Source organism: Nelumbo lutea, chromosome 7 (genome assembly GCF_056320005.1).
Source record: "Nelumbo lutea isolate HS-2025 chromosome 7, American lotus-T2T, whole genome shotgun sequence".
Taxonomy (NCBI): Eukaryota; Viridiplantae; Streptophyta; class Magnoliopsida; order Proteales; family Nelumbonaceae; genus Nelumbo; species Nelumbo lutea.
Window position 1 is genome coordinate 19,158,118 of NC_142690.1, and position 26,951 is coordinate 19,185,068.

Consider the following 26,951-nt stretch of genomic DNA (forward strand, 5'->3'; position numbering starts at 1 on the left):
TGGTTAATGAGAAAGCATAGACATGGCCATCTGGTTAATGAGAAAGCAAGATGTAAGTACAACATCACTCCAAAAACGTTTGGGAACATTCATATGGTGTAAAACGGACCAAGCAGTTTCCAAGAGGTGGCGGTTCTTTCTTTCAGCAACCCCATTTTGTTGAGGGGTGCAAGCGCATGAGGTTTGATGAATAATACCATATTGTTCCAAGTATTGCTAAAAAGGTGTATAAAAATATTCTTGGCCATTATCAAAACGAAGGATTTTAATAAGCACACCAAATTGAATACAGATTTCAACATGAAACTTTTGGAAAATAGAAAACACTTCACTCCTTTCTTTCATAAGACAAAGCCATGCATCCTTGAATTATCATTAACAAAAATTAAAAAATATTTGTAATCATTGTATGACACTATTTTATTTGGACCCCAAACGTCCAAATGGACCGAAGAAAAATGACTTGACCGACAACTATCACTCCTAGACCTAAAGGGAACATGATAGTGTTTCCCATATTGACACGACTCACATTCCAAAGTAGAAAGACTACCCAAAGACGGAACAAGTAACTTGAGAGATTTAAGAGATGGATGACCAAGCCGACAATGCCACTAAAGAGGGAAAAAGAGACGATTTAAGAGCCGTTGAAAAGCTACCACCATCAAAGTAATACAATCTACCAGCTTCATGCCCTCATCCAATCTTCATCCCCGTCTTGAGATCCTAAAAAACACGAGAAGGGAAAAAACTAATGGAGTAATTAAGAGACTTGATTAATTTACTAATAGAAATAAGGTTAAAAGGAAATTCGGGAACATACAAAACTAAGGACAAGGATAAGGAGTCTAGATTAACATTACCAACACCACAAATAGAAGATGTGGAGCCACTAGCAAGGGTAATTATGTATGAAGTAGGGGACTGAGAAAGAGAAGAAAACACACCTAGAGTCCCAGTCATGTAATTGGAAGCTCCAAAATCAATAATCCAATGGAAAGATTTGGATGCAAAGAAACCGCTCATGTAATTGTATTCTGCTATGATGTAGCCTAAAGAAACCGCTCATACTCATCAATATTCAAGGGATCAATTTCTTTTGGTTTCATAAGAAAGTATTCTTGTTCTAAGCCTAATAGAGGTAGTTGAGGCTTAACTTTAATTCTCCTTAATAAAATTTATTTTTCTATTACTGATAAAAAAAATAACGTTTCCCCAAACTCCTCTCACACTGTGGTTTAAAAGTGCAAGATGAAAAAAAAAAACAAGGGACAATTTGTGCCCAAGGGACAAAGCGCAAGGCAAGGTGTGCGCCTTTTCGAAGCAAGACACGCAAATGCAAAATGAAAAATAGAAAATACCAAATTTTCAAAAAATATATATATACATAATATTAATAAAAAATATAAACTTAAATATTAAACATGGACTTGTTTGGGCTTTCCTCAAAGGGCTTTGCCATGGGTCCAGGGGGCATAGCCCTTGGCCCAGCCACTAGGTTCAAAAGAGAATAAAAGGCACAAAAAATAAAAATGGCACACACCTAGGCTGAAGCGCAAGGCACACCAAGCATGCGCCTTTTGAAAGTGTTGCACCTAGGCCTAGACAACTAGGCACGCCTTTTAAATCACTGCTCTCACATTCGACTTCTCCACCTGATTCTTTGCAAGAGCATTGTAGAAAGATTTAATTAAGAAAATGCATTCTTAGCTTCCTACCACCACCTTAAGTCTCTTCATCCACTTTACACTTCTACCGCCTACAACAACTTTAATAACAAGCTACGCATTCCTCCATCTCCCAATAAAATAGAGGCCTTCTAAATTTCAGACAGCACACAACCCTTTCTTGGGTTATTTCAAAACTTTCTGAAATAGACACATTCTTCCTGCTGATGCTGTACAATCGTGAACACACATCACAAAGTCTGCCAAATCCCCACTCAATCATCTTCCCAAAACTTTATGGATGACCCATCACCCACCTTGTAGGAGACAAAATTCAAGAAGGCCGAGTGAAAACTCATAATTCCTTTCCATACACATTATTCCCCAAAAGAAGAATTCACCTCCTTCCATTCCATTGTTTATATTATGTCAAAGGGTAAATGCTTTAAACCTCGCCTGAGTTTTCTGAAAAGACCTTAAACCTCCCTTAGCTTTTGGGGATATAGACTTAATAAATCCCTTCTGTTACTGTGATATTAGCAACCTAACCGAAATTGTTGATGTCATGATTTTATACCAAATTTTACCATGAACTTTGATGATGAGAAGAAATGAAATCCAATCACCAGATTCCCCATTGGCCACACCACCGGCAGACATCTTTCTCCTTCCCTCCCCCCTCCCTCCCTTGCTCCCTCCAAAGGTGCCACTACAGATTTGACACCAGATTATCCTAAGAACCAAACAGTGAATATATAACTAGATCATAGTTATGGTACAAACTCAAGAACCTCCAACCTGCTGCAACCAAGCTCAGAGGACAGACATGTGACCCTCCCTTGACCGTGTTAACGACTATACTTTTCCACTCTATTTTTTGGTGATTAAAATCCACAAACAAAATCAAGAAAAATGTATACGAAGTCAAGGAGGAGTCCTAGCAAATAAAAAGACTTCAACTCCTGATAGATTTATTATCTTAAGGCATGGAACACCAAAAAAAGCACAATCGTGTTCGTCACCACAGGTCACGGTAGACCTGTTCTTTTGCATTCAATTTGGGAACTAATTCTTGTACCCATGTTGGGATGCGACATGGCCTGACAGCCACCTGATTAATTTCACCGTTCAATCTCAACCATCCATTTTAAATACCGGCTTCTCTTTGGAATTCTTTTGAGTTCTCTAGTCTAGCATTAATCAAGAGCTTGAATGATGACTCCGGCTAAAGGGTCATTTGTTCTGTTTTCTATTTGGTTTTGTAGGAGTAATAACTCCAATCGTGCTCTGAGTTGCTATTTGATTTGCATGGTTAATAGATTTACAATGGGTCTATTTTCCATTGGGTTTTATCAATCCTTCAGTCGTTTTCTGAGGACTTGTATCTGAATTTTTACTAATGTTAGGATTTATCTATTGATTGGCGTGTCATAGACATTTGAATGGACTAGGCTGACAATCAAACATTGAAATGTTTGATAAGCGATGCCACAGAATCCATAGTCAACCAATTGGAGAGAGAGCCGCAGATTAATCAGTGGTATCCTTGAGAAGCACAGTGTGTGCTCTGGTTCCCCATGAATTCTAAAATTGACCTTACATTATCTCTTTATGAGGTTCATGAAGTAGTTTATGAGAATTGCCTCTGTAGATTCCACACTCAAAATAAAGTCATGAGAATTGCCTCTGGCTGACTGGGAAAACTAACTTTCTCTTCCATTTGGAGCCAGTTCTTTCTTCTCCATCATGACTGCACTCCCTCTTTGAGGTTTCCCATCTGCACCAAATACCTGTAACTAAAACTTACATTGTTGACAATTGGTGCAACCTGAACCTGCCTTACCCATTTAACTTTGATAACACTAATGGTGGGGGGACCAGTACCCACTGTTAATTTCTGTTAGTTTATGAGATGCCGGGGAAAAACAATGTCAGATTGAATTGAAAAAAAAAGCCAGTACCCAATGTTGATCCCACCAATCAGGGGTCTCGGGAAGGGTAGACTGGATACGGTCCTAACCTTTGGCATTTTCTGCACAAAAGTGGCTGCCCTCATACGCAAACCCACTCACACATGCCAGCCCAAGATTTTACCTTTACACTAATAACTGCCCCTAATGTCAAACTGAATTGTGATTGGAAATACTAGCAAAACATGTGACATTAGTCACATTACTACAGTTGTATAAGATGCTAAACCATAAAAATATTGGGGAATAATAAAATATAATCTAGTAAGATGATCAGAACATTTTTTTCAATAGTCAATTAGAAGTCACAATGGTAAATATCATACCTCAACTCTGGGCTTCTTGATCCTAGAAGTTGCAGTTGACTCCAAGTCAGATGTCTCAAGACCATTCATCTGATTGAAACTATCATTTATGCTGCCATCTGGTGACACAATGTTTAAGGGCATAGCACTTGTATAGCGCCTCATTTTCTTTGTTGCAGAACTTCCATCTTGTGAGATCAAGTTCCTTGCTTGCAAACGGGACTTAGTCATAGCCACCAAATCTTCACCAACTGCTGCTCTAGATCCATTACCAGGTGCTGATCCAGCTATCCTATCAATCATGCTGACAACTGAACCAATGTCACTGACAGAAGCACTAAGCACTTTAGGTGATACTGATTTTACCTGAAAAAGGTCAACAGCATAAGAATTCACAATACACATAGCTAGCAAAGAAAATTCAGTAAAACGTACACAACCATAAATCATTTTGGGCATTTATTCAACTAACCACTTTAATTAGGCGCTCAAGAGGCTGCTTTATTACACTTGATTTGCCTGAAATCATTATGGATGAAGTACCCTGATTTCCATCTGGACTAGTAATCTCTGCAAGCAAGGGGGAAGCAGATATCCCCGGTGTGCCAATGGCAAGAGACTGAGCTGAGGCTAATGTAACAGCTGTTTGTGGATGCCCTACATTTCCTGCATTTGAGAGTGAAGCAACAGTAGAAGCCTGTATTTCAGAGTCACCTGGTATTGGAGATGGAACCAAGGGAGGTGAAGGTGAAGGAACAACAAAAGGGGAATTTGCAGACTGCAAAGGTGTTCCAGCCTTTGGAAGAGATGTTAGTAGACTTTTCTGATCTATCTGTGGAGAAGAATGCTGAGAAATTTGTGGGGATGAAGCTTGAAGGAGTTGTGGAGAAGAAGTAGGAAATGTGGCGCCTGTTTTTAGTGGTTGATGGTGATATGCTGGATACTGGCTTGCAGAATTATGTGGCTGAAAATTTCCTGATTTAGCACCCATGCCCTGTCTCCCTTTAAGGTCACCTACTTCATTCATATGATGAAGTTGCGGCATTTGGTGTGCCTGCAATTGTGCAGGCTGTTGTTTTTTTTGGTGTAAAGGTGGCTGCTGCTGCTGCTGCTGCTGCTGGAATTTCTGTTGCAGTTGTAAGTGATGCTGCTGCTGTTGTTGCTGCAACATCAGCTGCTTCTGTTGCTGAATCAATTGGGTATGTATTGGCCTCTGTTGAAATTGTTGAGGCGGCATCACCTGTTGCTCCTGTTGTTGCTTCAAATGCTGCTGTTGGAGCATATTAGCATTGGGCTGAATGGGACCGATGTTAGGCTGCAAAGCATTAACACTGCCATGTGACAATGTGCTAATGTTTGACTGTTGGGACATACTCACAGTACTCTCCTGTAGAGATCCCACAGCACCCTGCTGCAAAGAACTTGATGCATTTCCCTGTCCTGACTCCAAATTAGAACTAGACTGCAGGGAATTCATCACATTTGGCCGTGCATTTGGTATATGCGTTGACGAAGGAGGTAAAGAACCATGCGGCATACTGGTCACAGCAGTTGACTGCATTGATGTTACAGAACCTTGTAAATTAATTGGTTGAATTTGGGGGTCATGCTGCTGTTGCAGCTGAGATATTTGAGGTTGCTGCTGCTGCTGCTGCTGTTGCAGCTGAGATATTTGAGGTTGCTGCTGCTGCTGCTGCTGCTGCAGCTGAGGAATATGAGTTTGTAGTTGCTGATGCATGGAGTTTGGAAGGACACCAGGTGGATGAGATTGTTGTTGTCCATGCAGTTGTGAAGGAACAGGCTTCTTGGGCCTGTTTGTATTAAGGATATTAGTTATCTGCTTCTCAAAACCAGCCAGTTTATCCTTGTAAAGTAAGCAATTAGCTTTGGGCAGTTGCAAGAAACTTATAATGCGCTCCAATACATTTTTAAACATTTTAAGCCTGTTAATATGTTCTGAATTTGGAGGCTGTGGAAGAGAATCATTCTGCAAAAAAAAAAATCAAAAAGAATTTATAAATGTGGGAAGAAAAGGAATAGTAGACATGAAGATATCAAATGCCTAGGGTCCAGATATTGATGCTTTTGGGCCAATATTTATTGATAATCAACATGATGAAATACAATGATGGTCAAGTACCTGATGGCATTTGAGAGCGATCTTCTGGAACATTTCATTAATGTCAGGTAAGTACATTTCCTTCATTGTTTTTATCTGTGCAAAGCAATCCAGTAAACTTTCAATTATAAAAGGCATAAATTTTCCAATGAGAAATATGTAAGAAGCCATTGTCCAAAAGAAAATTGCTATGCTCAACATCCAAAACCACCATCATAAACAATTATCTTCCCCTAAAATAAGATTAATGTAGTAAGGATATATGGCACACATAAAGCGAAAGATTGGTATAATGCCATAAATGTGATATAACAACTGAAGCCACAAGAAGCCTTATCCTATCTAACCATTCCATTCAATCAAGGGAATTATCTTTCTTAAAGGCCTTAGCATGCCTGAAAGACAATGCAAAATTCATGTTCATAAGGCTTTGGTAAAAGTTTTATGCTAGTTGCCAACTAATGCAATCCTCCTTTATCTGCACATGGATGGTGCAATACAAGCTCAATACTGTCAGAGTCGCAGATCATTGCATGACATAAAACAAAGGAAATTATCAAGAACTGGTAGTGGAACTCACAAAGAGAACAACCTCACAATATGTTGATTATGTTTAGCAAGATTTTTTTGCAGCTAAACATGCCAATGAACATTTTCAATAACAACAAGGTAAAGTAGAGAGATGAACTCTACCATAGATGTATCTCTGAACTGCAAAACATTTAATCCTTATATATATTGATCAATAACTGAAACAGCTTTATTAAATTAAAATAAAGGTAGAGAGGTACAAAGGAGGGAGAGATGAACTCTCTTAACTCTCCCATAAAAGAAGATTACAGCAAAGCCCAAAAAAATCGATTCCTTCCCATCCCAATAGCCTCTCTTTTTACCCACTGAAAAGATACCTCCATTTCTTGTAATAACCATCTAATTATCCCCTCCTCATAAATGTGGCTCAACCACCCAACATCCTTGCCTTTTGCAGCCAGTTTGTAACTAGCTTTGAATCCCCTTCAATTACCAATTTGCAAGTCCTTAACTTTCTGAATTCCTTCCATAACAGCTAACATTTCAGCCCTCAAGGAATCACCTTCCCCAATTGGACCTGAGTGCCGAGTGAAATGCAATAATACTACCTTACCTTCATCATTTAATCCTTGTATATTTGCTATCAAAATCTATTACTTTCACCTCTTCAACTATTGCATTGTTCTGTCTGTGTTGTGTTTCTATATAGAGCATTAGATCTCTGCTAAAAGACGAACACTCATTACAAAAATAAGTAGAGGTATCTATGTTCTTATAATTTTATGTGGGTACATACATACACATATATTGAATATGCATCTTAGTAAAGTTGGTTCAAAATTTCAAATATTGTATGTTTACCACAAAGTCGTCGGTTCAAGTATTATAAGGTTAATTTCAAGTAATTTTATTCATGGAATACAATATCAAAATCATTTTTAGTTCATTTTACTAATAACATATAATATTATGATCACTTTTAGTGTAATTTATTAATGGTAGTCAATCTGAACCCAAATATTAACAAATTAAATTTGGATTTAGGTATGTCCAATATAATTGGATCTGTTTGCAGCCCTAATGTATATACGTTTCACTCCACAGATAATGACATAGGACTGAGTAAACCATAACTCAGTTCATATATAGAATGTTGATAAACATCATCCTCATCTATGATACCCGGATACCAGTACAAGAGTGCAGTATCATGTTGGACACTTCAATTTTTAGTGTAAATTTCATATGCAATACCATATCCATTCATGTCCTTGCAGTATCCAGGTAACATAGATCATCATCAGAAGAAGCAGGAGTAACTACTGACATTACCATTCAATGTTTTTAAAGGCATTTGAGGTGTACCTCCAGGCGAGGCACACTCAAAACATCCTGAGGTATGCTGAAGACATGGATGCCCTCATGCATCTCGTGCATGCCTCAAGAAAGAAAGAAACAAAGGAAAAGAAAGAAAAGAAAAAGAAAAAGAAAGGAAATGAAAGAAAGAACTCCTCTGGAGAAGGCATACACCTCTTTACACTCCGGAGGCTTACGCCTTTTGTGCTAAACTAGCCACACGCCTCTGGGTAGTGGAACACCTCTACATTCTAGAACATTGCCACCATTATAGCTGCTGCCATTACTGCTGCTAGTGCTACTACTAATACTGCTTCTAAGTAGAAGATCAAGACTGTAATCAGTCTTGAATCCTAATAGGTTTTAGGTTTGCAAAACAGAAGAAAAGGAGGGAGAAAGGAGAGAGAATAGAAGAGAAACAAGAGAACACAAGTTGTTGAAAGGAGAGACAGATTCTTACTAATCTGCCGCCGCCACTCTCTTAATATTTATAGGTTATGTTTAGTACATAATGGAAAGGACACATCTGCCCTTGGTACTTACATAATAAATAAAGTAAATAAAAGCTGAAATAAATAACAACTGAATTAACAAGCTGACTCAAACTGACACTACTACAACTGAAACAAATAACTACACTGCTGTCCTACAAACACAGTGGGGACCACTGCAGTGGGGCCCACATCAGTGTTCTCTACAAATACTATCACTGAAGATACCAGTGCTACAATCACAACTGCAATCTCTCTTTCAGGGGCACCAGTTGTTTGTGTCTATAAGCAACAAGAGCCTTGTCCTCAAGGGGGACCCACAGTTGGTGATTGAGATGAGAAAGGCATCTTATTGGTGATTGGGCTATGGAGGTGTGGGAATTTAATGCTACTTCTAGAAAGAGCTTATTGTGTAAAAATATTTATATGCATCTTGTTTAGGATGGAGAATGTTGTAGATATGATTTTTGGGGTCTGTTTTTATTTTGGGATGTTGCATGATATTCCATTAGGTGGTCTGCAAGGTTTTATAGGGGGAAATGGATTTTTAGATGGTTCATTTGAGGGCAGGGATGACTGCTGTTCTAGTGGACCTCTTGATGATTTCTTATCACCAGCTCTTGTATTCCCTTTTCAGACCCTAATAAGCTGGTAATTGTATTTTCTATATATGTTCTAAGGAAAAGCTCTTCAGCTTGCACTGCCCTGGAATTCTCTTTGATGTTCCCAATGCATGTATTTGACTATTTTTGTATTAGTAATTATCTTTTTGTCTTGTTGCCAATTAAAACAATAATATAATAATAAGAACAACAACAATGATGATAATATGTGTTCAAGAATCATTAATTTGAATTATGTAATGTATTATATATTCCAAACAAAAGTTATAGGAATCACCTTTTCATAAACCTCTTCATGCAAATCAGCATTTGCATGTCCTGGCTGAGCTGCCGAATCAACAGATGCTACAATTCAAAAAAGAAAAAATAAAAACTAGAACATGAAGAGAATACTGCACAGAAAATAGAAGATTTTTCTTCAAAGGAAAATAAGTAATTTCTTCCCTATCTTTTCAATTAAAAATATGAAATACATTAAATCAAAGATGTAAAATATCAGAGAACATGAGAGAACCATGACAAATATGCAATAATATAAAGCATGAGACACAGGATTCAAAAATATAAACAACAAAAGAATAGTGGGAACCTATCTATAACATTATTAAAATTTAATGGCATACTTGACGAAGCCTCTGGAAGCATTCTTTGTGATTGAAATAGTTGCTTTGGTGGCTCAATTGCATTCTGGGAATGAGGCAATGCACTTGATGTTTGAATTCTTTGCTGCATATCTCTTTGTAATGAATTGGATTGCTGTTGTAACCCCAGTTGTTGTTGCAGCTGACCAGGCTGTGTTGGAAGATGAGACATCATTTGCTGCTGTTGTGGTTGTGACTGTGATTGTTGGCCTTGTGTTGGCAGAACAGTCAATGATGTCTGCTGGGTTTGTTGTTTCTGTGCTACAAGCTTGACTTGTTGAAGCATGTTTACTGAGTGCCGATTTGGCTGCATGTTTGAAACACTAGACTGGGGTGAAAGAAATTGCTGCTGCTGTAATCCAGGAACATAACTTTGTGAACCCAACTGCTGCATGTTAGACAGATTATTTTGCTGGCTAAGCAGTCTCTGTTGTTGTTGCTGTTGCTGCTGCTGCTGCTGTTGCTGTTGCAATGGTGGCTGTGGATGTGTCTGCTGCTGCTGTTGAGTTTTCTGCACATGTGGAACACTGTTTTGCTGTGCAACCAGTTGATTCTGCTGCATGTTTGTTGCATTTGGTTGTTGCCCTATTAGTTGTTGCTGCTGAGATGACAACAATGTCTGCTGAGAAAGTGGTGTTTGGTGTTGAAGAACAGGAGGCTGTTGGTGCAATGACTGTTGTGATTGTTGTTGTTGCCCAAGAACTGACTGTTGATGTTGCTGAAGCACCAATGAAGTGGATGACTGAATAGAAGTTTGTTGGTTCTGTTGAAGCACTGAATGTGGAGCAGATTGCATAACAGAAGGCTGTGTATGCTGCAGAGAGGACTGGCTTGATGGGAGACTTGATGACATTTGCATAAGGGACTGCTGAGAAGATTGCAGCTGAGTTGGCTGCAATAGATTCTGCTGCCTCTGTTGTTGCTGCTGCTGCTGTTGGATGTGTTGTTGCATGAGGGACTGTTGCTGTATATTTCCCTGCTGGATCTTTGGCTTCAGAATCTGTTGCTGCAACTGCTTCTGCGGGTAAATATACTGCTGTGAGTTCTGAGACTGCTGCTGGAGCTGTTGGGGAATAACCTGTTGCTGTAGCTGTCGTCCTGGCATTTGCCTTTGTGAAGTGGGAAACACACTGGAAGGTACACCTTGTGCCAGAGGATTACTTACAGGGTTCTGTGAAATGCCTGACACATTTGGCATGTTGGAACTCTGTCCACTAGCATTCGGAATGGTGTTCTGAGTTAGACCAGAAACAGATGGCTGTACAGATGGCAGACTAACAGAATTCTGCACTCCAGAAGGTAGAATGTTATTTTGAATAGTCTGGGGCAGCATATGCTGTCGTGCCTGGTTAGGCATAGAAATTGGTAGCGACATCCCTTGGTTGTGCACTTGGGACTGCATACTCTGAGATGCTATTAAAAATAAAAGGCCAAAGAGAAAATACAGGTCAGCAAAATGAAATTTCAGAAAAATATAAAGAAAATAACCATGCATTATAATATTATCAATTATCAAACAATAAAAATTGAAAATGTTCTTTGTTCACTAATAGATCTTTCTTATCAATGAATAAATTTTCTACAGTCATGGTTATGATCAAGATATCTATAACCAATCTGCTGATCAGTCATAAGAAATTCAAGAAAAAACAGACACAGAGAATCAAGAATCAGTGGGTAGAAGTTAGAATGACCAAATCTAACAAAGAAAAAGTAATAAATAATAAATAATAATTAAATAAAAAGAAACTCATAACGGCATACAAAAAGTCTGCAAATGGTAATTTAAAAAGTTAAACTTGGCATCTGTTGTATTGACAAGTATGCGCAAAATAAATGCCAAGTAGAAATACCAAAAAGCAGTTGTATCATATGAATTTTCACTTTTCTGTTATCTTTATTAGGTAAGAACCAATTTAGCAAATTCTTGTTTACCTGGATCAACAGGATTTGGGTTACCACCAGCTGAGTTTGATGGTAAGGAATTAGGGACAATATTAGGCTGAGATTTTGTCTCCATTGTCAGCATCTTCAAAGATATTTTGCGTAGATAATCTTCCTGGAATTAGAATTTAGATAAATTACATCCCTTCAATAAACAAATGAAACCTTAAAGCACAAAAGAGGTCAAAAGGTACACTAAGAACAAAGGTAACTCATGAAGAAAATCAAGCATAGTTACTGGTTCAAGATATATCAAAGCCTTCCCATCAAAAGTCCCAGTCAATTTTCATATCCATGAGGTACCAATATAACTACACTTGGAATTTAAAAAATAAATACAATATTGCAGTTGACATTGATATAATTTTTAGTCAAAGGTAAGAGATCTTAGGAAAGCTTTTACAACATGCAACAGAATATTCAAATTTAGTCCAACCACAAAAGAAAACAGAATTACAAGGGAAGCAATGGTGCATCTCCACCCTAAACAGACTAGTCTTGGCTGACAGGTCCACATCCTGGGGCTCTCTGGTATTGGAGGAACCCTCAGGGATCATAGAGTTGAAGCTTCCTTTTCTACTCAGGCTCAACTGGTTCACAGAACTTAGTTGGGGCTAAGACTATAGCACTTCTCCTTACTCAACAAAGGCTGAAAAAATGGCACTTCATCAAGGACTTCAGTTGATGCAATCTTTTGGTTCTATTGAGTAGAAGCGGAGAATGACTTGCAGGTTGTTAGATGGATGATTCATTTCTTTCTTTTTGGTAAGTTTCATTAAAAAACAGCAAACTAACCAAAGTACAGCAACAAACAACATAAATAAAAAGGCTCCCAGACAAATGGAGCTCCAGAACAAAAAAAGGAACAAGGCAACCAAAGAAAACTATTACAGATTACAAGTTATAGCTCAGCCCAGGACAACCCCATTCTAGACTTTCCTTTAACACATGCTATTGTTCAGATATTGGGCTCCTTCCTTGAACATCTTTTTCAGGCAGATTCCAAAATTGGCTCATCTAGAGCAAATGGCCTGGCAAGGTGATTTGGGGAGTAGAAATATATTTTTTGGTATTAGTCTTTCAGGATGGTTAGTTTTGCTTGTCTTTGTGTTTTGTTTTCAGTTGTATCTCTGTTGCTCTCTCTAAGTTTCTTTCCTGTTTTTTGGTCATCTGCTTCAGCATAGGGGCTAAACAATATTATCTTTTAATCATCATATCAAAAAAAAAAGTATATACAATAGTAATACAAGCAATAAATTACAAAGAGAAGAAGCCATTTCAATAACTAGCGTACCTGACTTGTTGCTGAAGTGTAAATCTTTTCCTCAAATCTTCCAGCAATTTTCTTTAGTTCCTGTAGCCCATCAGGTCCAGAAATTGGAAGGTGCTTCTTTAAAGTCTCCATTCTACATGTGAAACGGTTAGCTAATAACAGGTAAAGTAGCATTGTTCTTGTCCGAGTCATTAATGCTAAAAAAATCTTAAATCTTAATAGGTAAACCTCATAGAAACTCAAGAATCATTATTAATGCAGGTCCCAGTTTATAATAAAATGTCAGAAGCAAATGCAGATTGTTTGCTGAAATAGGGCTGTCGAATGAGAGAAGAGGAAGAAGAAGAAGAAAAGAAATGAAATGAGCGGCAGAATAATGCTCAGCCAGCCCTAATCTATTATATATAAGGACATTACATAATGTTACATAAATAGACAAGAATGCCCCTGATTAGTGATGGGACACCTAGTCAAAATAAACACTAAATAAGATTAGGCCCAATAACTAATGACTTAAGACCCAACAAAGATAAACATACAAATTAAGACAGCCGAACCAACACTCCCCCTCAAGCTAAGCATGGATGTCAATCATGTTTAGCTTGCCAAGTAAGTCCACGAATTTCACTGTAGCTCGCCCTTTAGTCAGAACATCTGCAATCTACATCTCGGAGGGAGTATAAGGAATGCAGAGTTCTTCTGAGACAATCCTTTCTCTAACAAAGTGACGGTCTATCTCAATATGTTTTATTCTATCATGTTGCACTGGGTTATTTGCAATGTTGATGGCTGCCTTGTTGTCACAGTACAACCTGAGAGGGCACTCAATCTTTATTCCAAGTTCACCAAGCAGGATCTTCAGCCATAAGAGTTCAGCAACACCATGAGCCATAGCTCGGTACTCAGCCTCTGCACTAGATCTAGCAACCACATTCTGTTTTTTACTCCTCCATGTAACTAAATTTCCTCCAACAAAGGTACAGTACCCAGAAGTAGACTTCTTGTCCCCAACAGAGCCAGCCCAATCTGCATCAGTATACCCTTCAACTTCAATTTTACTGTTTTTCCTTAACAGAATCCCTTTCCTCGGGCAAGACTTCAAATATCTGATGATCCTTTCCACAGCTTTCATGTGAGGGATTTTAGGAGTGTGCATGAACTGACTAACAACATGTACAGCATAAGCAATGTCAGGACGAGTAAGGGATAGGTAAATCAACTTCCCCACCAGCTTTTGGTATCTTTCCTTATCAAGGTAGTCCTCTCCTACTGACACCTGTAGACCATGATTCTGTTCTATTGGAGTATCGGCTGGCCTACACCCCATCATGCCTATCTCTTGAAGAAGATCAAAGATGTATTCCGCTGACATATATAGATGCCCTCTTTGGATCTTGCAACTTCAATCCCAAGAAAGTATCTCAGTTGGCCCAGATCTTTGATCTCAAATTCAGAAACCAAAAACTCCTTTAGTCTTTTAATCTCTTCCTAATCATCCCCTATAATTACCATATCATCCACATAGACAATAAGTGTCGTAAGTTTGTCATTTCTCTTCCTTATGAATAGGGTATGATCTGCTCCACTTTGAGTGTAACCCCCTTTCTTCATGACTCCACATAGCTTTTCAAACCAAGCTCGAGGGGACTGCTTAAGGCCGTATAGGGCCTTTCTTAGTCTACATACATTTTTGCCAAAAACATAACATGGTGGAGGATCCATGAACACCTCTTCATGCAGGTCGCCATTCAAGAAAGCATTCTTCACGTCCAACTGATGTAGCTCCCATGAGAAATTTGCAGTTAATGATAATAGAACTCGGATTGTGTTGAGTTTTGCCACCGGAGCAAAGGTTTCTTCGTAGTCAATCCCTTCTTTTTGAGTAAACCCTTTTCCTACTAATCTAGCCTTATACCTCTCAATGGACCCGTCCTCCCCATGCTTCACAGTGAACACGCACTTGCATCCAACAGTGCCTTTCCCTTCTGGTAGATCCACTAATTCCCAAGTCCTTGCTTTCATTAAGGCTTTTATTTCTTCATCCATAGCCTCTTTCCATTTTGGGTCAGATACTGCCTCAGTATACCTGGAAGGAACATGCACAGAAGATAGAGCAGACACAAAAGAACAATAACGAGGAGACAACTGTGAGTGATATACAAAATCAGCAATGGGGTATCTGATAGTACAAGAACGAGTAGACTTACGAAGGGCAATAGGAAGATCTAAGTCAGAGGAACTGATAGGATTACCTTGAGTTTCTGAGACAGGTTGATCCGAGTCCAATTGGTCGCTGTCATGAGTTAGAGGACCCTTCTTCCTTCTGTTGTAGGTGATTCTGATATCTCTTTGTAGCCTGCTGGAGTCTTCAGTAATATTTGCAACATCACTAGTAGTAGATGGTACAATGGGAGCCTCACTGGATTCACCCGGGATACCACAACTAGGTAGATCAGGAGGAGAAGATGGAAGGTCTGAGGTCGAGAGAGGTACAAAGAATGAGGGAATAGAAGAATCCTCTTCCATCCCACTAGTCTCCCCCTGAAGAGGATTCTGGGAAGAGTGAAAATAGGATTGAGACTCAAAGAATACCACATCCTTTGTGACATTTTTTCTTGGTGACTGGATCATAACACTTGTATCCCTTCTGAGTAGGGAAGTACCCCAAAAAGATTCCCTTTGTAGCCCTAGGATCCAATTTGCTCTTCTTCGGATCCTTGACATGTATAAAGCATACACAACCAAAGACTCTCGGTGGATCAGGAAGATGAGGACAAAGAACAGAGAAAGGAGTTTTCATCCCCAATACCTTGGATGGCATTCGATTTATCAGATATGATGCAGTAAGGATTGTTTGATACCAATAGCTTTTTGGAACTTTGTGCTAAAATAGTAAGGCTCGAGCAGTCTCCAATAGGTGCCTATTCTTGCGCTCAGCAACCCCATTCTGTTGGGGGGTACTAGCACAAGATGATTGATGAATCATTCCAACATCCTCCATAAACAGATTCAAGGACCTTTCAAAGTATTCTGCAGCATTATTTGACCTAAATTGTTTGACCTTCGTACCAAATTGTGTTTCAATCATTTTGCAAAATGTCATGGATACCCGCGGCACTTCTTCACGTTCTTTTAATAAGTAGATCCATGTGCATCAAGAATAGTGATCAATAAAACTGATAAAGTATCGAAAGCCATCAACAGAAATAATGGGAGAGGGGCCCCAAACATCAGAGTGGACTAAGTCAAAAGAAGCTCGAATTTCATTACTTGAAGTTGAATAAACAATTCTACATTGCTTTGATAGTTGACAGACTTCACAAACTAACTCTTGACTTGAAACACCTTTGAATAATTCTGGAAACAACACTTCCAATGAAGAAAAAGGTAAATGACCTAGCCTAGCATGCCATATATGTAACCTAGCTATTGACTCCACATTGGACTGACTACAAGTAGCAGATGTTTGCAAGGCCGAACTGATGTCTGCATCAAGGTAGTAGAGACATCCACACTCATGACCGCTCCCAATCGTTCTCTTCGTCAATCTGTCCTGAAAGACACAATGAGTAGGCAAAAAGGTTATGTTACAATTCAAATTTTTGGTAAGCTTTGAAACAGATAAGAGATTTGAAGAAAGATTGGGAACATGCAAGATAGATTTTAGTGAGAGGTCCTTGCTTAGGTCAACCACTCCCTTCCCAGAGATGGTAGAGAGAACCATCAGCAGCCCTCATTTTATATTGGCCAGACATTAAATGATAGGAAGAAAATAGAGAAGACATGTGTATCATGTGGTCAATTGCACCAGAATCAATAATCCAAGAGACAGGATCAATAGAACTAGTTGCACTAAAGGCAGAGACAATATCTGATCTAGCAAGGGAGGAGGATGGAAGAGAATTGGTCCTTAGATGGGCTAGGGCCCGGCTAAGTACCTCTACCTCATCGGCAGTAAAACCCAAGGACCCGGTTTGAGGGGAATTAGAAGTCTGTCCCATGGAAGAGGAAGCAACTGTAGATGAGTGTTTTGAACCATCTCACTTTGACCCGTAGCCAAATTCACACTTGCAGATTGACCCTTCAAATGCTTCTTAAATTTCCTCAATGCAACTGGCTTCAGATGCGGATGGAGAACCTAACAGGTCTCTTTCACTTGCCTTTCCTTCTCACCTCTTCATTCCTCACATGGTAGTAAACATGATGTAAGTCTGGCATTTCATCCCTTCCCAGAATTTGGGATCTTATGCTCTCATACATAGGATCTAGGCCAGCCAGAAACTTAAATGCTCTACCCTCTTCAATTTGTTTGTCATGCTTTTCTTTGTCTCTGGCACTCTCCCAATCAATAATAAGGTGGTGATCTAACTCTTCCCATAGTCCTTCTAGTGTAGCAAAATATGTTGCAACACTCATATCTCCTTGCCTCAAGGCAGCAATGTCTTGATTCAGTCTGTAAACTCTGGCATTATTCTTTTTCTGCCCATAGGTTTTAGAAACATTTTCCCATATCTTGGCAGCCATGGAGAAATGTTGAACAGTCCTAGCTACTCTTGGAGTCATTGAGGCAAGTAGCCAGGACATAACTGTAGCATTCTCTTTGTGCCAAGCTGCATATTCAGCACTCCCCACTTCTGGTTCCTTCTTCTGCCCGTCCAATTAACTAGTGAGTTCACGAGATGTGATGAAAAGCATGGTTGAGACAGACCATTCCCTGAAGTTGTACTCATCCAACAACACACTTGTGATCTGTAGGCTGTGCAGATTTGGATTCTCCAGATTAGGAGACCTTCCATAAGCCCTAACATCTCTAGAGGACACTTCCTCGAATATGGAAGACATCTTCACTTATAAATGTCAAGACCGTAACCGCAATATATAGAGAATTGTTTCACACTTACGGAACTTGTTGCACTGTAAACTCAGTCCTGAGAACCAGACACAGAGCTGAAACACTGAGTACTACACTGCACACTGTGCCCTAATTACTGTTGTGTTCTAAATACTGCTGCCGCAGCCTGCAACTTGCTGTGATGGCTTCTACTGTGTGCTAAGCACTGCTATCGCAGGTTATAACCTCACCCACGAACAGTTCTAGGACTGCTGAGATCAGTCCTTCCGTCTAGATCTGTTCTACACAGTTCTATCTTAGTCGAATGGCTACAGTCTGCTGTATTGCATCTATTAGGGCATCAACCTCTGGGTCTAACTTCCCTTGGGCCCTACAACCAAGGGAAACCCTAGATGTAGGTCTAGTTGTGTTCTACGACCAACCCTAGGGTTTCTTTGCAGCAACCAACAAGAAAGATGGGAGAGTTACCTGCGAGTAGAAGAGGATGCGGTTGCTGTAACCAGTCGAAAGATCAGTGCTCTGTTACCATGTTTGCTGAAATAAGGCTGTCGAATGAGAGAAGAAGAGGAAGAAGAAGAAGAAAAGAAATGAAATGGGCGGCAGAATAATGCTCAGCCAGCCCTAATCTATTATATATAAGGACATTACATAATGTTACATAAATAGACAAGAATGCCCCTGATTAGTGATAGGACACCTAGTCAAAATAAACACTAAATAAGATTAGGCCCAGTAACTAAGGCCCAATAACTAATGACTTAAGACCCAACAAAGCTAAACATACAAATTAAGACAGCCGAACCAACACAGATCAACACAGAAGTCTATTAAAAGCATGGTTCCAGTTCCAAAATCGATGAACACTTCACCATGCAGAGATGGGGGAACTTTGGGGATGTTTCACAAATTGTGCTAACATATTTGGAAAATCTAAATAAGTTAAGGAAATCTTCTTAAATAACGGAATTAGTTATTAACCTTCACGGAATCTTTTTTTATCATAAACGATAACTTTCATTAGAGATAAATTAACTTGAAAAACAGAATTCAACCCTTGATAGAAAAGGTTGATCCAATAAACATCAAACATTACAGCACTGCCCAACAAAGACTCTCCCTTACAGTCCCTTGTTTTGCTAGGGCATTAGCAAAACCATTTGCTGATCTCCTTACCCACATGAACCAAACACCCACCTCCCTTGTTATGGTAAGAATTTCCCTCATCAGCTGTCTATATTGCCAAATTCCCAGCTGCCCTGATTGCATCCACCCAATTACCAACTTGGAGTCTCCCTCTATCTCAATCTGTTGTAGCCCCAATTGTTTGGCCAGTTTTACACCTTGATGTAGTGCCAAGATTTCCGCTCTTAAGGAATCTCCAACTCCTATTGGACTTGAAAACAAAGCCATTATCTTGCCTTCATTATCTCTGAAAACACCTCCTATACCAGATAGGCCTGGATTACCTATAGAGCTTCCATCAAAGTTCAGTTTCACCCTTTGTTGTGTCGGTGGGGACCAAACTTCATGTACCATAGTTTTGGAAGTAGTAGTAGATGCCACAATACCCTAACTTCTATAAATGTCTTCAACTGAGAAATCCTTAAAAAGATCACAGGATTTCAAACAATGGATAACCTTAGTAGTTTTTCCTTCCACAACCTCTTCCGTAGATCTACATCTGCCTTTAAAGATCCTATTGTTTCTTTCCTCCCACACTGACCACAATATAGCAGCTCTAGTGGCTCCCCACATAAACCTTCCACAAACCATTGGTTGCTTGTAAAAAGTTGGATCAAAGAGGTTTGCCACACTTGAGAAGGGAGTCCACCTGTAGCCAAAGAGAGAAGAGAACCAAGACCAAATAAAAAACACAAAGGGACATGAGATTAGTAAATGTGAAATTGTCTCACCAGAACCCAAACAGAGGCAACAAACATAGGGGGAGAGGCACATATTTGGCCTCTTTTTCTGCAATAAATCCAAGGTGTTGATTTTTTGGAGTACCACTTCCCAACAAAAGGCCTGAATTTTAGGGGGTACAGGGCTACCCCACACCTCCTTTGAAGGAAAGTTCCCTACAAAGTTGGAGGTCTGAAGCAAAATGTTATAGAAAGAAGAGCAATTGAAAAAACCAGACGGGGAAGGTTTCCAAATTCTGCTATCTCTACAGGACTGATCAAGAAAGACTTCCCCTAACTGAGTCATCAAATCATCAACCATCCACATTTCAAAATCCCTTAGACCTCTTCTCAAGCCCAAATCCCAGGAGTTATCAACAAACACTGAAAATATCACTTTTCTTTTGTTTTCAAACAAGGAGTAAATAGAAGAAAATCTATCTCTAAGGGAGTTTTCACCAAACCAAACATCTTCCCAAAACAAGACTTTATTTCCAGCACAGACATCATATTTGAAATAAGGAAGCATAAGAAGCAAAATACTTTGAATAGCCTTCCAAGGAGAACACTGAGAATCCCTAGGGTCGAGTCCTGCATCCCAGCCGTTATCTGCCAATCCATGAATACTAACAATCACTCTAGACCAAAGTTTGCCTTGTTCCATCGGTAGTCTCCAAATCGATTTCCCAAGCAAAGCCATGTTTCTTAATCTTATATTTCCTAACCCAAGGCCTCCAAAATCCCTACTCCTAGAAACCACCTCCCACTTCACTAAGTGATCCTTCTTAGTATCCTGTGGTTCCCACAAGAAATCCCTCATTATCTTCTCTAACTGGTTAGCTACTTTCATTGGTACTCTAAAGGTAGACAGGAAATAAACTGGCAGGTTGGCTAAGGTTGACTTGATTAAGGTTATCCTACCCCCTAAAGATATGTAATTCATCTTCCAATTTGCTAACCTCTTGGAGAATCTTTCAATTACAGGGTACCAAAAACTCTCAACCATTGGGTTCCCTCCCAGTGGTAGCCCCAAATATTGTAAAGGCCAGCCCCCCACTTCACACCCCAGAATCCTAGCTAGGGAATCCACCTCCTCTCCCCCTAAAAATTTTTTCCCCAAACTTTCAAATTGAAGCACTAGACTCTTTAAGTTTCGTAATTGCCCTTCCTCCCCTTCACAAAACAAGATGATGTCATCTGCAAATTGTAAGTGTGTGACCACCACCTCCTCCCTACCAATCCTCCAACCTCTTATCAAATTGTTAGCATCGGCCCTCGAAATCATGGCACTCAATACATCAGCTACTAGGGTAAAGAGGAATGAGGACAATGGATCTCCTTACCTAATACCCCTCTTTGCAGGAAAGAAACCCCTAACTACACCATTCACCAATATTGAGAAATGACATAAAGAAATGCATCCCTTTACCCAACTGCACCATCTCTCCCCAAACCCTCTCCGCTTGAGAACCTCTAGTAAAAAATCCCAGTCCACCATCTCATATGCCTTTTTTTTATCAATAACATCATTTTCATTAAATTAAGAGAAGAGAGGGAATAAGTATATACAAAGGGGGAGATAATGAAGGGTTGAGAGATCCATCACATGGACGCCCAAAGATTGCGGAATAAGGGGCGAATTTAAAAAAAAAAATTCTCTCCCTTCAACTGGGAATCACATTCCCTATTTAGAAAATCATATTTTCAAGGATAAATCTTGAACCTTAAACTGAACCAGATCTGAACCAAAAGGAATGGGAGAGAATGATACCTGATACGGAGAAGCAATATCTCCCAACGAAGGTGTTCACGCCCAAGGAAGGATCCAAAGACTGCTCCCACTGAAGATGGCGCAGTGCAGGATGGAGCAGAATCAGCAGTGTTCTTCCCCAAGAACGCTGTCCTTCGCAAGAAACAGCAGGATGGAACGTGAGCACAGCTCCCTTTTCAACCCTTTCTCAAAGAACTGATGTCAAGATCCAATCTTGACTTCTCCCACAGCTGGAGATCGAACTAGCAAACAGGGCGGCAAGAGAGTATTCGCAGGGGGCAGAATTCTCTCTTCTTGATTTCAGCACTAAAGAGGATCTGATGTGTTTCTTGGTCTCTCTCAAGGCTGCCGCCCCCTTCCTTCTTTTGTTAACTTGAAAAAATCAGCTCCTAATCCCATTAGGAGGTGCTTATCCAAATCATATTTGGATCAGCCTTCTCTTCTAGTGATAAGGTTAAACCATTATCTTATCTGCAGATTAGATTAGCTTTATCCTAATCTTATTAGGAGGTTTCTAGATCTGAATCACATTCAGATCTGGACTCTCTGAGTGGATAGGATTAAGACCATCCTAACTGCTAATCCATCTCAGAATTCGCCCCTTTAATTAACTAAATTAATAGCCCAGTTCGAAATGGGCTTTAGGCCCATTAAGATTATGTGATCACTTAACCTTCCTAACTGCTGCCCAGTTGAGCTTCCCTGTATGGCGTGGGACTCAAGCATTGATCTACACATCAGCCACATGGGTTCGGCCCAGCCTTTGTTACAAGGCCTGGTCGAATACACTGTTAAAGACAGTGCACCCCCTGAAACCCATCAAATGGGCTCTATGGGCCCAACACTTACCCTAAGTGGTCCCTGGGCCAAGCCACCTTGTAACACCCAGGGACTGTGGGCAGATGCAAGATTAGCCCATCAGGTATTATCCTCAATGGTCTTACACTTAACCTCTCAGCCCATAATGATCATACACTGCCCGACTGCCCGACAAGAGAGGACCTCTCCCTCGGCTGCAATGAACAGTGTTGCACTCTCCACTTATATGGATCTCGGGAATTAAAACATTTTGCAAACATTTTAGAAACCATAATATATATACTTTTATATCTCATATAAAATATATTTTGCAAAACAAATTTCAACGGTTGAAATCGACTGCCGGCAGTCTTGGTTTCCAACAGTGAGAGCACATCCCCGATCATTGCCTTTGTCCGACAAGGGGGTTGATCCTGTCACTATGACCACCCACTCAGATGAATTCTCGGATTGTCCCAACATACCCAGGTTTTGACCCCCGCTAAGGATCTCACTGATTGGTACATCAAAGACACCCCGATCCGACACCTAGTGCAGTATCATAATCGAGTTTAGGGGTCGGGTGTAACTTTCCAGTTTTTCCCATCAATCTCCAAGGTCCAAGGCAATACTGGAAATCTGGTCCAATTCAAAGATTCAATTAATCCCACACTGTATGTGCCTAGGGTCTCACCCCGGTAGCTGAGACAAGCCACCCCAACCGACTTGGTGGCACCACAGTGTCAGCCTTGTCAGGATAGATCTCCCCAGACCGACCCACTGGCTGTGAACATTCTAAACTAACACGAGTCTCAATAAGTGTCCAGTTTAAGGGTATTACACAGAAACATACCAAGGGAACATGAATCAAATATGTACTTTTATTCATTTACAATAAACTCATATAAAATACATCAATTTTGATTGAAGCTAAGGGCATACAAAACTGTCTAACAGATAAAATAACTTAGCTCCCCAAAAACAGAAAACAAAGGGAATGAAAAGAAAAATATTAAAAACTAGCCCAAAAAACAGCCTCCCTATTCACTCCTTGCTTGGCCAACCCATCCGCAAATGAGTTGGCATTCCTTTTCACCTAGCTATATTGAATCTCAATGTCCCTACCCAACCATGTCATATGCCTTTTCAAGATCCTATTTGTAAACCAACCCCTTTTCCTTTCTACTCCTCTTCACCTCAACACGTTCACTGGCAATAAGTATTTGATCTACAATTTGTCTTCCTTCTACAAAGGCCCCTTGATACGATGAGATTAGAGACAGGAGGATCTTTTTTAATCTTAGCGCTAGGACCTTAGAGATGATCTTATACATGCTTCCCACCAGGCTTATAGGTCTGAAATCCTTTGGTTGGAGAGCATCCTTCTTCTTAGGAACCAAGGCAATAAAAGTTGCATTTGCTCCCAAGTTAAATTTGCCTCTCTCATAGAACTCTTCAAAAACCTCCAACAAATCCTCTCTAATTATCTCCCAACAATCTTGATAGAAAGCCATCGAAAAACCATCAGGCCCAAGAGCTTTAGCTCGATCCATGGAGAATATTGCATTTCTCAATTCTTGGGCCTCAAATCTTCTTTCCAAAGATTCCAATAAGACACTATCTTCCACCCTCCACTCCAAGTCCTCTAAGCTCTCACTAGGTCTCCCTGGGTTGTCATACACTAATTTGAAGTGATTAACCAAAGCTTGAGCTATATCATCTTCCCTTGTCAGCAATTGCCCATCCAACTCCAATTTTGAAACAGAATTCTTCCTTCTCCTCCCATTTGCCAACAAATGAAAAAACCTTGTATTGATGTCCCCTTCCTTTAGCCATTTGCACCTAGATTTTTGCCTCCAACTTATCTCCTCCTTCCTAAGAAGATCTTCTTGTTCATGTTTCAAATTCCATCTTCCACCCTACCCTATTCCCCCAGTCTTCTTTCAGCTTCATGGAATCATTAGAAAAAGTATAATTGCACATTTAAGGCTAAAAACCATAGCAAACAATTGGACGAATCAAATAGAGGAGATTATAGCTATTTTTCTTTATCTCCTTTAGTCTTTTATCTATCTTCTCTTTATTATGTATGTCATTTACTTTCCATTTTGACTTTCTTTTTTTTTTCTTTTTTTCTTTTTTTTTTTTTTTTGGGGGGGGGGGGGGGGGTTGGGAGGGGGAGGTTACTATATGTTTTGATACCAGACCAAGAATCCTCCTTTTGTAGTTGTGTGAACTCTTTTTCTTTTGAACATTGACTTGTGAACCATATCAAAATAATAAACCAATCATTCAATCACGCAAGCTCCATCTGTTCTTTTAGGAACAGGTTTTTTCAAAAATTATAATGATTTAAATGAAATATCAGAAAGTGATATTCTAAAATTTTAAACCTTGAATATATAGTTTATCAAGGAAACATGAAATACTGCTGATAATATCAACAATATACCAGAGATATTAGAGGGGAAAAAAAAGATTCCCGGAATAATAAACCAATCATTCAATCACGCAAGCTCCATCTGTTCTTTTAGGAACAGGCTTTTTCAAAAATTATAATGATTTAAATGAAATATCAGAAAGTGATATTCTAAAATTTTAAACCTTGAATATATAGTCTATCAAGGAAACATTAAATACTGCTGATAATATCAACAATATACCAGAGATATTAGAGGGAAAAAAAAAAGATTCCCAGATAATTTCGTATCACCCCCAATAAAATGGTGACGGAGAAATTTCGCCAAATATCACTGATATTGTGAATCATGATTATAAGCATATTTTCTTTAATAAATAACCATTCAATTTTATAAATTATCAAACATAAAGAGCATATATGTACAAGACCCATTGGAGAGTTAGCAATAGCTGCTATCTCTCCACCTTCTTGTTAATTATAAATGTGCCCTAAACATTTGAATTCTCCCCATCCCTTTCTTTGCTAATTCATCTGACATGCTATTGGCATCCCTTGGCACCCATATGATGTTCACTTCAGTGTCTTGATTCAGCCATCTGAACCTTTTTAGCTCAGAGACTATACTGTCATAGTCAATCATAGAAGTAATAACTTATAGGGTGGTCCATTGGGTAGAAACAATGGAGATATTTAATGACATTCCCACAGAGACTATACTGAATAATTGGTAGGAAGCGGCAGCCTCAGCTCCAAGCAAATGTATTGCTCACCCTCTATGGTCTCCACCTTGTGCAGGTTTTATCAAGCTAAAATTTGATGGCAGCAGTGAAGGTAAACCAGGACCGTCAAGGATTGGTGGTGTTTTAAGGACGAAGTAAGGTTCAATCATAACTCTATTTTCTGGCCCAATTGGTGGAGACTCACTAAGAGCAGAAATTTTGGCTTTGATGGAGAGTGTGAAAAGGGCTAAGGAACATAGTTGTCAAGGCAACACCTAGGCGACAAGGCACCCTTGGAGGCTCGCCTCGCCTAATTGCCAAGCAACTTCTTTTTTATAGATAATAAGTCAGTATAGGAGAATGCACAGAAGTGTACAGGAAGTCAATATAAAGCCAGAGACGAACAACCAAGTAATTGGAGAGGGCAATAGATTGGAAAAAATACTAAAGTTAAAAAAGGCAAAAATGGTCAGCACTAAGAAAAATTGCAAAGATGCAGCCAAGTCCTAGAAACTATGTTTTTTTTCTTCACTAATAACGAAAGAATATCATACTGAAGATGGTTATTATCACTAAGCTACTAAATTGAAATCAGAAATTAAACATATTCCACTGATAAGTGATCACATATTGTTCCATAAAAAGAAAAAAGGTAATAAACTAAGAAAATAATAATAATAATAAAGGATTTGACTATCATCACCAACACCGTCTCATGTATGTAAAAAACTAGAAAGCTTACATTTTGTTCGCAATCCTCTGCCGGGCATCTGGTGGTAGCTGGGCTCTCCAATCGGTGTTGTCCATGGTTGACATGGTGGGCAAGGCGGGTTCACCTTGAGCAGGTCTCCAATTATTGTTATCCATCAAGCTCTACCAAAAACCACTCGAACCCAGTAACTCTTCAATTCAGATACAGAGAAACAACCAGTAAGAACAAATCAGAATCACAAAATACAGTCAACGCCATTAAGCCCTAGACAGAACCAATTGAAGCATGCAGAGAAATATAATATTTTGACAAGAAACCCGAGAATCAAGGCATACACGCTGAAGAAGCATGAAATTGCAGTCCAGAAATACCTGTAATCCTAAAACCCTTATAGTGGATCCTGTGAATTGGCTTTCTGGGTGTTGAGAAACTGGTCAGCGTCAGCGATTGGTGCGGAATCCGGAAGCTCTCAGCTGTCTCTTCCGAGGAAGAGGAGAGACCCCAGCGAGAAATTGTGACTTCCGTTGGGTAAGTGGGATGTCAATTGAAGACAAATCGTGTGCATTATAAATTCAATTCTATTCGAGTGCGAGGTGGGCCCACGTTAGAGCAGATGGTGGGGCCTAAGTTGCCGCCTAAGTTGGTCCCACCACAAGGGATCATGTCGTTTGTGGTGCGGACACCCTGCAAGGTGGGACCCAGTGAGTGATTTATCATGATCTTCTCCTGATGACACCTGGCAAGTTGTTGAGTTGGAAAGATGCAAGTACATGTGCTCTGGAATCTGGATGCGTTTCTGCCTATTCTCTCTCGTTCTTTTGTTTGGCATTCTGCATGAGTCAACACGAAGAATCGT

General features: G+C 39.6%; 1 protein-coding gene across 1 annotated transcript in view; it reads right to left on the reverse strand.

Moving 5' to 3' along the window:
- The window catches only part of LOC148845478 (mediator of RNA polymerase II transcription subunit 15a-like), a 42,351-nt gene extending 15,714 nt beyond the window's left edge, over positions 1 to 26,637 (reverse strand). Inside the window, exons 1-9 of the mRNA XM_088956007.1 lie at positions 26,467 to 26,637; positions 26,126 to 26,285; positions 12,942 to 13,053; positions 11,639 to 11,762; positions 9,686 to 11,116; positions 9,340 to 9,407; positions 6,083 to 6,157; positions 4,415 to 5,929; positions 3,964 to 4,308 (exon numbers count right to left, since the gene is read on the reverse strand). Coding sequence (XP_088812133.1) covers positions 3,964 to 4,308; positions 4,415 to 5,929; positions 6,083 to 6,157; positions 9,340 to 9,407; positions 9,686 to 11,116; positions 11,639 to 11,762; positions 12,942 to 13,053; positions 26,126 to 26,250 — 3,795 coding nt within the window. The 5' untranslated portion in view covers positions 26,251 to 26,285; positions 26,467 to 26,637. The remainder of the gene's footprint in view (positions 1 to 3,963; positions 4,309 to 4,414; positions 5,930 to 6,082; positions 6,158 to 9,339; positions 9,408 to 9,685; positions 11,117 to 11,638; positions 11,763 to 12,941; positions 13,054 to 26,125; positions 26,286 to 26,466) is intronic.
- Between the last annotated feature and the right edge of the window lie 314 nt (positions 26,638 to 26,951).